Genomic DNA, 13,471 nt, shown 5'->3' with positions numbered 1-13,471 from the left:
CAGAAGGTACAAATAGTATTGAGGATTGATAATATTAAGCAGATGAATTATAGTAATTCCTTACTAGGTTGAGTCCCTGTTCCTGTTCTGTTCACCAGTGATGATGATAATCAAAAGACAAAATAGACAAAATAGAGAAGGTCATCAGAAATATCACAAATAAGTTTGGAACAAGGCCAGCTAAAACTTAAATATTTTTTTCTGATTTTTATAAAAATCAATATAAATATAGTCAAAGAGTACAATGGAAAAGAAACCTTTATATTCTAGAAGCATCAGCAGTTATTTCATTCTTTGGAGCAACAGTCCATTTTAAAAAACAATTTTAAAGAATTCATACTTAAAGACTAGTAATAAGAAAAGCAGCCAACATTTTCTCATTGTGTTTGAATAAAGACCAGAAACAACCATACTTAGGTACTGAGCTGTTGATTACACTCCCTGGTTTTGCCCCATACCAGAAACTCAGAGGTCTGGTGTGAATGGTCGCCTGAGGCTGGCTTCTGCATGGAGAAAGGACTGTGACTTCTGTCCTTGTGGCCTCATGGTGCATGATGTGCTTCAGAAGACAGGCACTCAGGGCCCCTTCACGTCCATTTTTATTACTAGCAACAGGATTCCTGTTTAATAGCATGCCTAATGATGTGTTCTGCTGTGAAGAGGATGCAAAGATCTTTTTTTTTTCTTCCCTTATCTAAAAATAACATAATTGTATTGTCTTTCTATTCTCTTAACTTGCTTTGATGAAATACCTTTCAGATGTCTTAAATGTTCTCATGGATGCAAAATCTAGGTGTGATTCGGAGATAGTTCTGAGCTGGTTAAGCTATCAGTAAATCCATAATACACCTATAAATTGCTTTCCTCTTTGTGTTTTAGTATAAAAATACTGCAAATGCAATGCAAATTGGGAAGGGTAGTTTTGTAATTTGTGTAATGGTGTACACACTGTTTATGTCTTTGTGTATATGTGCACAACAGTCAGGTTGCCAGGCTTAATTTTTGCTCCCTGACAAAATGAGTACCTCCAAGACGTTAATGAGTATGACAAAGGACTCAAGCTGAGCTGCATCGGGATCTGTTTAGACCTTCCTAAAGGAAAAAAACTTCAAAGAAACCCTTCCTCTTGGTTCTTTGAAATAAAGAAGGCGAGTCATCTCGGATTATAATTCTCCTATTCAAAATTAGTTTAACAGGAAAAGAGCAAAAATAATACAGATGCCTTTCCATTTCTAAATTATTAGCTATGATTTTTTTACATTCAGTTTACTGTAGTTTAGGGAAAAAAATCACAATGCACAGATACCCTTCATCCACATGAGCTCAGGGTTTCCCTCTTCACATACAGAGTAGGGAGGATTTATAATCTTGTTTCCTGTCCATCCCATCTTCGCTTCAGTTAGAATAATGTGGCAGAGAGATTCCTACTTAAGAAGTGAAAAAGTGCATTTCAGTCAGTAAATTGGTTCTCTCCAAGACGTTTAACTGTTTTGCTTTCCTCTTCCTTTAGAATGTTATCAGCTAAAAACTTGCATCCTGGGTAAGATGACGGTGGAGCAGGATGCATGGCCATGCGTTTGGTCTTGGGAGAAGGCCTGTGAATCTTTTTTTCTTTTTTAAGTCAGGATTATGTTAAAATGAGTTGGACAGATGTGATTTTGAAAAGTCAAGTTAGCTTAGAAAAACTGCAATTTGGCCTTTACTCTGTCTTTAGATTATTTTAATATGTGGATTTTTCAGGACACACAGAGAAGCAGAAGTCTTTGCATTTATGACAGAAGGAGACCAAGCAATATTCTTCACATAATTTCGTTCCATTTTCTAAGTCAGTTGGACATTTAAAATTTACAGTTTATTTTTAGTATCACCATTGTCAACAAAAATTGGCAGAATTGTCCTTTAGTTACAGATCAAAATAACACAAAACTTAAAACAATGAAACAAAAATAAAGGCATTGGTATGAAGTAAAATAACTTGTCAGGATATTTTTTTTTGCCACCATATATGTAAATAAAAAAAACTGTTTTGAGAACAAAGTATAAGGAAAAATTAACTTGACAGATCTTGTTTATCTGTCTCCAAAATTGAAAACACATCTAATCTGTTTTCATTTTTAGTTTCCTGGTTAGTTTTATGGTGGATGCCCGAGGGGGTGCTATGCGAGGATGCAGACATAATGGGCTCCGCATCATTATTCCACCTCGGAAATGTACCGCCCCAACACGAGTCACCTGCCGCCTGGTCAAGCGCCATAGACTGGCAACCATGCCTCCAATGGTGGAAGGAGAAGGCCTGGCCAGCCGCCTGATTGAAGTGGGACCTTCTGGTGCTCAGTTTCTTGGGTAAGGGTTTCTGATAAACCTCCCACTTAGTCACCGATGAGCATGTGTCCTCTACATGAAATCACTAGGATGCAGTGGAAAAAGGTACGTCAAAACATTTTGAAAGAAGATTGGCCCATGTGAAATTTTTTAAAAACTGGAAGTAGCACCTCAATGCTTGACTCCACTTACATGCCTCTTATTTTAGGGCATTAATGAGTTAAACATTCAGGTTAATTATTATTCTTTCTCTTTGGATGTGGTAATAGCTGCTAGACACCCAATGTGAATAGTCATGAGCCGATGGTAGGTATTTTTTTTTTCATCTGAAATTTAACTGGTAAAGACATAAAAAAAAAATTCTCTATTCCAAACATAAATTTGAAGTCTTATGTCACTATGAAACAGAATCATTATCTTCACTTTGGAAGACAGTGTTTCCTTTATAGAATATCCAAAAATGTAGTCTATGTGATTGTCTTTTCTGTGTCACAATTGCTACCTTGAGTCTTAAAATTACACCAGCAGTCTACTTTGTCGTACTTTTCATTCAGTCAGCAAAATCACGACTAACTGATGTGTTGCTCATTTTAGCAATTCTGAGCAGAAATTAGCATTTCTTCCTTCTTCTGTTTGTTTGTATGGCTGCTGTTATATCAAGTGGTATCTCAGTATGCCAAGAAATGAATAGCTACCACTGAAAACTAACAAAAGGATGAAGTTTTGGAGGGGGACAAGTTTCAAAATATTTTGAAACAAATCAATTGTATTTAAGTCTTGTCATTATCAAGTCTTTGTGCTCAAAAACTGGGAGAAAATCCTATTGATCATGAACTCTCTTGCTTTGTCCTTGTCATATTGGGGAGAGAATTTGCTTTAGAACTCAGGAAATGTTCTAAAGCCTTGTAATTTGGAGCAAACTATTAGCAGATTGCTCCAAATTATGTTCACACCTGCAAAAAGGTGTGTCTGTGTTTCCTAATTACAGAAACCACCTCCCCAAGCCCTCCTATCAGACAGACCAGAGATTTATAAGGAGCCTGTGAAGTTCTGGGTTGCATCAGAAAATGCTCTTATGGTTAGAGTAATTCCCCAGTGATTCCTTTCGTATTCTGTACCAGGCCTTTTCCCTCCCTCACACTGAGGTAGTTTAAGGCTTATTAACGGTCTTCAAATCTGTCAAGGAATATCCCTGAAAACGTCTGGCCTCTCTACAGAGTCAGAGTTTTTATTATATTCCCAAGAGCTCTGTCTTTCTTGTGGAGCATTTTTTTCTTCTTTGGCTCACGCCCTGGCAGTGAACCTGAGTAGGGACAGATCTGACGCCCAAGGGCTCTCCTCCCACGTGCCTCCATTGTACACTCTGGGTCTCGCTTCCTTGCTCTTTGTGACCAATGGAGGGGGCAGAACCAAACGCAGTGTGAAACCAACCTTCACCCTGTTGATCAGCTGGTGACGCTGGGGTTCTGTGGAAAACAATACCTGAAGCTTACTTATGTTCTCTCTTTCACTGCTGCTTTGGATGTACTCAGTAAACTTCACCTGCCAACGGCTCCTCCCCCACTTAATGAGGGAGAAAGTTTGGTCAGCCGCATCCTTCAGCTGGGGCCTCCTGGAACCAAATTCCTTGGGTAGGAGTGACTTAAAACAAATTGATGGCTGCTGGCCCCCATTCTCCTCCTTCTGCAAATATGATTTCTCTTTTTGTCATTGTACCCATGACATGTCCCTCTCTATGATTTAAATTCTGTATGATCTATCTTTAGTGGACCATTTCTGACCCTTGTGGTATGTGACTTTTATTTTTTGAGTGATGTTTTTATATCTTTTCCCTTAAAGTGCTGTGACCTTCATTTTCGTTTAAAGCATGAGATCTGCCTAGTTGTACTATGTGCTAGTTACAATGTTGTTATGATAAATTTGGAGTCTGTATCAAAGCAACCTGGACTGAAAAATTGAAAGCCTCTCTAAGTTTTGAGACCTGAAAATAGTAAGGTGATGCATGTTCTGGAGCCTGAATATAATAGGCATTGGACACAATTGGGCTGTCTGCCGAGGTGTTCAGTTAGGGCCACACTGTGTACACATGCCTATTGTTTCCTTGAATGAAGAAAATTAAGCAAAAACCATGAGTGCATGTTTGTTTCTTTAGTTCCGAAGTAGTCAATTTTTCTGACATCTCCTTATTTCCGACACATCAGATTATCAACCCATGAGCCATTTCCCCTCTTAATCCATTTTGTCATATTGCACCTCATAGAAAACTTTTCAGGAGATTGGCACACATCATAGATTTGCATGTACATTGCTTTCGGTTAAATGTGTTATACTTACATTCATAAAAGGAGAAGTGCCAGAATGCCACATGCACTCACAGGGAAACGTCATTTGGCTTAAGGAAGCAGCATGTCCCTGAGGATTGGTGCCCGTGAGGTGGAATGCTACTGTGCGATCATCTGCGAGACAATGGGCTCCAGAGGGTGGCCCACTGTGTCCCTGTCACCAGAAAGAGAGGAATTCCAGGTCACTTTGTAACAGACACAGTCAAGGTGCTTGTCTTGCTGTCGGTTAGCTCCTGTGCACACTAAATGTTCTGCCTTACTATGTCAGGCCTGTGATCGTGGAGATCCCTCATTTTGCTGCCCTTCGAGGAAAGGAGAGGGAACTGGTGGTTCTACGCAGTGAGAATGGGGACAGCTGGAAAGAGCATTTCTGTGAATACACCGAGGACGAATTGAATGAAATCCTTAATGGCATGGATGAAGGTACTTAACATAGATGGTTTTAAAAGAACTCTAAAGTAGAGGCATGAAAATGATGCATTTCTTTCTTATGACCTAAGAAGACATGTGTGCATCCCTAGTGTTATTTTACCACAGCAAGTATTCTGGTCTGTTCCAGTAGCTCTGAGTTGGAATGCACAATATATTTGCCAAGTCTTAACATCTGTTGCATTTGGAAAGATAAAATCCAGCAAATATTATCTCGTTTTAATGAGATAGCACACATCTCCATCTTGACTGTAAACTTTATCAAACCTAAAATGCAAGATAGAATAGATATTGTTGTTTTGGAACAAAATAAACTGGTGCTGGATAACAAATCCATGATTTTTTTAAATGCCTAATGTGAAAATTTAGATATTTAAGACACTGATAAAAAGTGCTGATAAGCTTTTCTGCTGGAAAAGTTATGCATACCTATAACCAGTGCCTTATAGGATAATACAATTTTCTTTTAATTTTCTATTACTAAGGTGATAGGAAAACTCAAAATTCACTCAGACTTCTACATGTAAGTCAAACAAGGAGCTAGCCAGGGTTGAATTTCATATACACACATATATATATTTAAGGAACTTATTTTTTTTATAGGGCATTAATCTCTGTAAATCTCAAACCAGCTTGGGCCACAGCATTTAGCCACAGGTTGAAATATCTCAGTTGACTGGAGGGAAGTGGCCTGTTGTCAGGCCTCCTTAGATTGTACAGACACATGGCCTCAGTCCTGATACCAGACGACATGGTCCAATAAAATAACTACAGAAATAGGGCAAGTCTTGCTAAGTGCCGAGAGTACACCCCCTGTGCCGAGCTGGATACACGGCTCTCAGTTTTCTAGGGCCGTTGCCAGCGGCTTCACATGTGGCTCCTGGGTAGTGAAGTGAATCCTTATGGCATCTCCTTTCATATTTCTTTCTATGTCCTGCTGAGGTGGAATAACTAAAGAGAGACCAGACTTACCCTACCTGGGAGGGAGACGGAAGAAAAAATTCTGCCCTCTAGATGTATATAGGTCAGGATCTTCCAAGCAAGATGAAAAGATCAGTATTCTTACTGATAAAACTTGTTCCATGCAATATTTAGCTGCTTATGCATTTTGGAACCATTTGTTTTGCCTGTGTGTAGGTTTAAGGTATTTTCCTCTGAGAAGTTTACCTGTCTTTAATACATCTTGTCCTTGGATAAGGACCCACTTTTGTAACTTGCTATAGATGTAAAAAGCTTACTTTAAAACAAAGGGATTTGTACATTTTTATGTTTGTTACATTCGGAGACACATCTTTTCATAAGTATATTGTTAGTGTTTGCCAGTGCATCAGTCTTCGATTATGTGTGAACAGATCCTGGGACTTCCAGCTTTTGCTGTCTAGCTATCTCAGAAGTTAAGAGCAACACAGTTGCTGTTCCTTCCTGTATAATGAATTGTAAATGATTTCTAGAAATGAACAACTTTCCATAATCCTTTAAAATTCAGTGATCCACTTAGTTCAAATTTTCTACTTTTTAAACCAGTCTGATTTTATATTATATTGCCCTGCATATCTAATGCAATTTATAAAACCCATTATCCCATCCTCCTGGTGTTAGATGATATGTTTGGTAAGTTAATTGTTTCAGGGGAATATTGAAACCTTGAATTCCTAATCATTGATCTTTTTTTTATACCCATATGACCATCTCAGAGACAAACATGCCACTGGGCTAAACACAAATACAAGCCTTACCCTTCCAAGATGAATTTTATTCTGTGCTATTCCCCTGAGAATAAAGGAGCCAGCCGCATATTACTTCTTAAAACCATAGTAACTGGCTTTTGAGGAAACTTTGAAATTTGCAAAGAAACGTAGTCCATAAACACTTTCCTGTCCATCACATGAACTAAGAGTGGAACAGGTTCATTTTCATCCCCGCTTTCTCTCAAATCCCTTCATTTACAAAGGCAGTGCTGCAGTACTGCATCTGGAACTAGATGCTTTTCTTTCACAATGACCTGGGAAGACTGTTTCCACAAAGCAAGAAAACATGCAAACTAAATGCTGACAGGTCTTGAATGATGGCAATTTTTTTTCCTGGTATTGTTAGGATAGTCTTTTAAAAATTTCCTATTTAAAAAAAAAGATGGGTTGCTGCCACATCTGTTCACTATTAACTATGCCAGTGAATGTGCCAGACTGCTTTCCAAAGGAAATCCTTGCTATATGAAGATGGGTCATTTCTTGTCTCAGTGCTGGATAGCCCGGAAGACCTAGAAAAGAAACGAATCTGCCGCATCATCACCCGTGACTTCCCACAGTACTTTGCAGTGGTGTCACGCATCAAGCAGGACAGCAACCTGATTGGCCCAGAGGGAGGCGTGCTGAGCAGCACGGTGGTGCCCCAGGTGCAGGCAGTCTTCCCTGAGGGGGCACTCACCAAGCGGATCCGAGTAGGCCTCCAGGTATGCCTATGTTAGATGCACGTTAACCAGCGTTTTATGCCGGGGATTAAAAATCGTCTTTTCAAACGGGAAATAAATGGTTAAAGAATCAAATTATTCCTCGGCGAGCAAAAGCCGCCATTAGAGATCACGGGTCTCATGAAGTTTTGTATGAGTGCTTAGTAATGGTACTAAACTTGCAATTGCCTTATTTGAAGCCACTGAACTGATTTGTCTGTCAAAAAGCAATGCACTGAGTAAGAAACTTGACATGAAATACAATAAGATACTGTTTATTTTAATCTTTTTCTTTTCTTTGGAAAGGCTCAGCCTATGCACAGTGAGCTGGTTAAGAAGATCCTAGGCAACAAAGCTACCTTCAGCCCTATAGTCACTTTGGAACCTAGAAGAAGAAAATTCCACAAGCCAATCACCATGACCATTCCTGTCCCCAAAGCTTCAAGTGATGTCATGTTGAATGGTTTTGGGGGAGATGCACCAACCTTAAGATTACTATGCAGCATAACAGGTGAATCACAGATGACCATGTTACTAGAAAGTTCTAAAACCAGAAACTTCGATGATTATAAATATTAAATTACCTTTCTCGTAAGATGCCTGCAGGGTTATGTGCATTAATTCAAGGAAAGCATTTAACTAAGGAACTAAAAGTGAAAGAAAATGAATATTCATTAAATAAAGCCTGATTGCCAAACTACTGCATTTCAATTTTCATAGTAGCCCCATGAGGAAACTTAACCCTGTTTTACTGAAAAGGAAATCAAGGTTAAGAGAAGCTCCAGATTATACCATAAATATTTTGCAGTTGGGATTCAAACCCAAATCCATATACTTAAAACTCTAGCCTTAAGCCTTCATTGAATAATCCTCTTATATTTATTAAAAAAATAAACAGCATCTTGAGTAATTATATCCAATAGTTTAAACTGTTCTTTCTAGGAATTGGTATGTCTTTACATTGATCTGTTGAACTAACTTTGGAAAAACAAAGTAAAGGTTTGTAATGATAAACTGAATATTGGTCTTTTCAACTGGAAGTTGAAATAGCTTTCAAACAACTACCAAACTCCAAAAAAATATTCCCAGAACGCTGGTTGACTCTGCCCAAGGGTAACACCACAAATGGTGAGAGGTTAAAAAATCCACACAAGTAACCCATGTTAGCACGCATAATTTGATAATTTCCCTGTTTAGCAATCACTACATGGTATTGGCATTCAGTGAATATTCATACTGTTGTCAGTAGGAATAATTACCCTCCCTGGTTGTTTAGGTATTGTTAGGATTTCTTTTTTCATTTTTTTCCTTCAGAATGGCAGGAATGTTCACCTGTATTTTGTGTTTTAATTCTTCCTTCTTAGTAATGTTTTTTCTTTACTTATGATAGCTGACTATTGAGCTTTACCCTGTAAGTTTAATAATATGACAACATTTTTAAAAACACAGAGTAAAATTAGCATAAAGGGAAATCATATGCTTCAGTCATGATGCTGTTCCCAATTACTCAGTTCTGGTTACTACTTAGCATTCCTGGGTGTTTTCCTATACATTTTGGTCCATGTGTATATGATTAATCATTCCATAATGTGCAACATAATGGTATGGGAGCAAAACAAGGAAGAGTGAAAAATGTGTGTGGCACACCCTGCCCATGATCTAATGAAGCTGCCCCACAGGCCTAGACACCATCTAATCTCATTATTCCAGCCCTGTGTTTTCAGATCGGTTTGTACTAAAGACTTTCTTAAATTAATTTATTAATTTTTAAACATATGTTGACCTAGGTGTTTAGATTTTTGTGTTTTGCTCTGTTACATGGTTCTTAGCAGAATTTATGTTTTAGAGGCCTGCTAGAGTAAGTTTCCATGACCTTTCTATAACTCATTCCTTTCTTTAAGAAGCTTTAGAGTCAAAATTTTCCCTCATCTCAAACATGTATTTCTCTGGCAGTTCTCCAAGACTGTTTTATCCATATCTATGCCAACTTAATTTCTCAGCAGAAAAGAAAGCCAGCATCAGCCTCCATGGTGATTTTTCTATTTACAGAGACCATCCTTTGGCATCATTCATTTCTTCATTCACCTTGCAGTATTTATTGAGCTCTTAATATTTTCCATGCACTTTTGTTTTTTGCCAACCTTCAGTTACAAATGAAAAGGATATATTATTTCTTGAAAATAATTGCATAAAGCATGAAGTTCAGAAACAAAAGAATATTTGGTTTTCCCATCATTTAAACAGAGTATTTAGCTCCTTGGTTGGTCAAAGGATCTTTTAAAATCATCAACTGTGTACAATTCAAAATTATCTTAAGAGCCTAGCAATGACAAAAAAAGCTTCAAGATGTCAGGCAGAAATAGAACACCTAATAATTTAAAGCAGTTGTTCAAATAATCTGTCTCAAATTCAGTTCCTTGAAAGGTAGGGCCTACTATTTGTTTTCAGTGTGTCATTTTTTAGCATGTAGTTTTTAGTCATTTTGTTTCCAATGTGTCATTTTGAGGGGTGAGTGAGCTATGCTGGTGCAAACAGCCAGAACCACTAATACTTTATTTTACAATGCAGAGTCTGGAGTTTTGCCTAATTTTTTTTCAATAATCATATTATTTCAGGTGGAACCACTCCTGCTCAGTGGGAAGATATTACAGGAACTACGCCATTAACATTTGTCAATGAATGTGTTTCCTTTACAACCAATGTGTCTGCCAGGTATGGTTATGCAACTCAGAAAAGCCTAGTATGAGATTGCCTCCCCCCACCTCCCAGTCTTTTGTTTCTTAACAGTTTTTTATGGTACTAAAAAAATAAGTATATTGTTTCATAAGTATATTTCATATATATATATTTTGTATATACATAACAAAAAATTTTACAGTAAGTAAAAAAGAAGACAGATTAGAAACTTGACGAAAAGAGAGCCTAAGAGGATAAGGGAATTGCAGGAATGTTTAAAGATTATGGAACATGAGTAAGAGATGGAGGGTGATCACCGATGGAGAAAGTTTTTGGGGCAAGAGGATGTGGACTCATAAAATAGCAAATTGAAAAAAATGCCTGTCTGGTGGCTCCTACTTTATCAGTGACATTGTCTTTCTCAGGCCCTGGGTGAAGGGGACGCTCAAGGAGTGTCATGAAGGCTTAGTGATGTCACTATCCTGAATAACATGATGTCTGAGGAAAAAGTGGCCACACAGTATCGCAGACAGCTGGGGCTAGAAATCATAGATTGCTTACAAACCTGATAATTCCTTCTATGGATTATATTCAGGAATGTTTGGGAGCTCTGGGGGAAAAGAATGTTCTTAAAAATGGTTGGATTGATCCAACTTTGGTGACTTTTTGGGAAAGAATAATGAGATGAGAAGCTGAGTACATTTTATTGAAAAGAGTCTCAGGAAAGGAAATGAAGAATAGGAGGGGGAATCAAGGGAAACAAATTCTCCGAGTGAGACACTTGTCATAAGGTCTGATACTGGGCTCATACCACTGCAAGATTCTGAGACACTGAAGATACAGTTCAGAAGACTGAATGCTCAGTAGAGTTTGCAAGGAAGAAAGTACAGATAGAACACTTAATTTCTATCTTTTAGCGTTCGTCTTTCCCCCATCACTGCCTTCTCCCTTCTCACCATCCTCCTCCCTTCCCTATATTTCTTTCCCTGTCTTATTACTGTCTGTCATTATCGCCCTCTCTCACTTTCTTCTTTCTCCAAGAAGCATTTAATGATGACCTTACTTATATTGAAGGAATTTTTTTTTTCAACTGTATACTTTTAATTTCAGGTAACTGACCTTATTTCATTTTACAGGTTCTGGCTGATAGATTGTCGACAAATCCAGGAGTCTGTCACCTTTGCATCACAAGTGTATAGAGAAATTATCTGCGTACCATATATGGCCAAATTTGTAGTCTTTGCCAAATCACATGACCCCATTGAAGCCAGGTTGAGATGTTTCTGCATGACTGACGATAAAGTGGATAAGACCCTTGAACAACAAGAAAATTTTGCTGAGGTTGCCAGAAGCAGGGATGTGGAGGTATGGTTTTTGTTTATACCTTTATTAATAGATTATATTCAAAATGTGTTTGATAAGTAGAGCCATTAATTTTAAATATGTTAGTTCATATCTTGATCAATTAGAAGGTCAAGGTCCAAAATTGGCCATTTTTAGCCAGGTTAGACTTACCTATAGGGATAGTCTTAGTGTATATGAGGAGGTAAAAGGACTCACTTAAAGATGATTTGGGGAAAAATTATGAGTTACTGATAAAGTATGTAAGTGACAATATGAATTCAGATTTTTTTTCTTTCCTTTTTGTTATTTTTTTATTAAAATTGTCCAGAACATATGTCCATTGTATAAATGTGAGAAAGTATGATATTTAGGGCTTTTTACACTGCTTTTTCCTATTTTCAGACTTTTCCACCAGTGTGGGCCTGTGGATATTGAAATCTAGAAACCTGACTCGTGATATCAAAAACTACCAATCAGAAATTTAAGTTTAGGATTTAAAGATACATTGGTTTTGGGGGATTGCAAGGTACAGTGCTAGAAATGAAAAAATTAACATTAAATGCCACCATGCATTTGAAGATTCCTATAACTAGTAAGAAGAGGGAATACTAGTCCATGCTTTGCACAGATAAGACAATTCAATGGTTGTTGAATGTACATTTTAAGAATTTCAGTGTCCCAAGTAGTACCACTGCTTCTTTATGTAAACAAGTAATAATTGCAGCTATTATAGTCTCTGTTCTTTTTTTCTGTTTTAACCAGGTATTGGAAGGAAAACCCATTTATGTTGATTGTTTTGGCAACCTGGTCCCATTAACCAAGAGCGGCCAACATCATATATTCAGTTTTTTTGCCTTTAAAGAAAACAGACTTCCTCTCTTTGTCAAGGTAATATGCACATGGAATTTTTGTAATATATTTTACTCAAGATCAAGTAAGGATTTGACTTCCTTTAGTAGGAGAGAATATTTGCTTTTTAATAACTTCCAGCGGTTTTTAAAACCATTATCTGTAAAATTTTAAAGTGCTGGAAAACCAACCTTTTTTTTTTAAGTTCAGACTCAACCTCAGTTTTTTCTTAAAATTATGTTTAAGAATGAGGAGAAATAATGAATTCATTAAGTGGAAAAACTGCCCCTTTTTTTCCAAGATTTAAAGAAAGTCTCTCTTCTTTTTTTTTTTTTTACTATTAACTTGTTTTAAATATTTATACTTAAATTGTAAAAATGTGTAAATTTCACAAATGTGGAGACCTAAAGAGTTCTGAGTTACAACTTCTTGTAATAAAAGTCTTCAAAAGACCCAGGATCTTACTTAATCTAGTAAGATATTATCCCAGATAGAGCTATACACTGGTTATACTTTCGTAAATTCATTTAACAAACATTTAAGGTATCACTTTAATGCACCATGAATTTATTGTCTCTGTTTAAGACTATTAATCCAAGTTAGGAACATGATACTAATACATGTAAGTTTCATTCTACACTCCATTTCTATGGAGGGACAGAAATGTATGAATGAGAGATTCATGAAATAGAAAAGAAGTAATAATTCTGTTTTGCTCTATTTCTCCAGCTCTTTTCTTCTCCTGTTTTTCACAGCATATTTCACTAATCCAGAGTTTTAATACTCAGTACTCACAAGACAGAAGCTGGTCTGCATCAGTTTCTTACTAGACCTACTTCAGACTACTAATTCCAACAGTTCATCCATAGTGACTTCTTTTACTATTTTAAACCCTCCTGATTTTTCCAAGCCTGTGTGTGTAAACATCTTTTAAGATTTTAAGCTATAACATTTTCCCAAGATCTTGGCTAAGTCTTTGGTGTGCCATTTCTGGTTCAAATGTTTTGCCTGATTCAAGATAGGTTCTTACAGATCACCACATTAATCAGTAACTGCTGAGAAG

General features: G+C 37.2%; 1 protein-coding gene across 21 annotated transcripts in view; it reads left to right on the top strand.

Annotated features, from left to right (window-relative positions):
• Positions 1–13,471, top strand: part of ANK2 (ankyrin 2) — a 351,461-nt gene that overhangs the window by 295,865 nt on the left and 42,125 nt on the right. For 18 of the 21 annotated variants that reach the window (XM_037001140.2, XM_073237157.1, XM_037001145.2 and 15 more), the window contains 7 exons: positions 2,119–2,343; positions 4,933–5,087; positions 7,331–7,542; positions 7,846–8,050; positions 10,155–10,251; positions 11,352–11,580; positions 12,322–12,447. In XM_037001140.2, the coding sequence (XP_036857035.2) occupies positions 2,119–2,343; positions 4,933–5,087; positions 7,331–7,542; positions 7,846–8,050; positions 10,155–10,251; positions 11,352–11,580; positions 12,322–12,447 (1,249 nt within the window). Of the gene's footprint in view, positions 1–2,118; positions 2,344–3,854; positions 3,954–4,932; positions 5,088–7,330; positions 7,543–7,845; positions 8,051–10,154; positions 10,252–11,351; positions 11,581–12,321; positions 12,448–13,471 lie in introns of all 21 variants that reach the window. The other 3 variants (XM_073237146.1, XM_073237147.1, XM_073237145.1) reach the window with 1 other exon arrangement.

This window comes from Manis javanica, chromosome 5 (genome assembly GCF_040802235.1).
Source record: "Manis javanica isolate MJ-LG chromosome 5, MJ_LKY, whole genome shotgun sequence".
NCBI classification, from domain to species: domain Eukaryota; kingdom Metazoa; phylum Chordata; class Mammalia; order Pholidota; family Manidae; genus Manis; species Manis javanica.
Note: the sequence above shows the minus strand (reverse complement) of the source record. Positions and strands in the feature narration are given on the sequence as shown.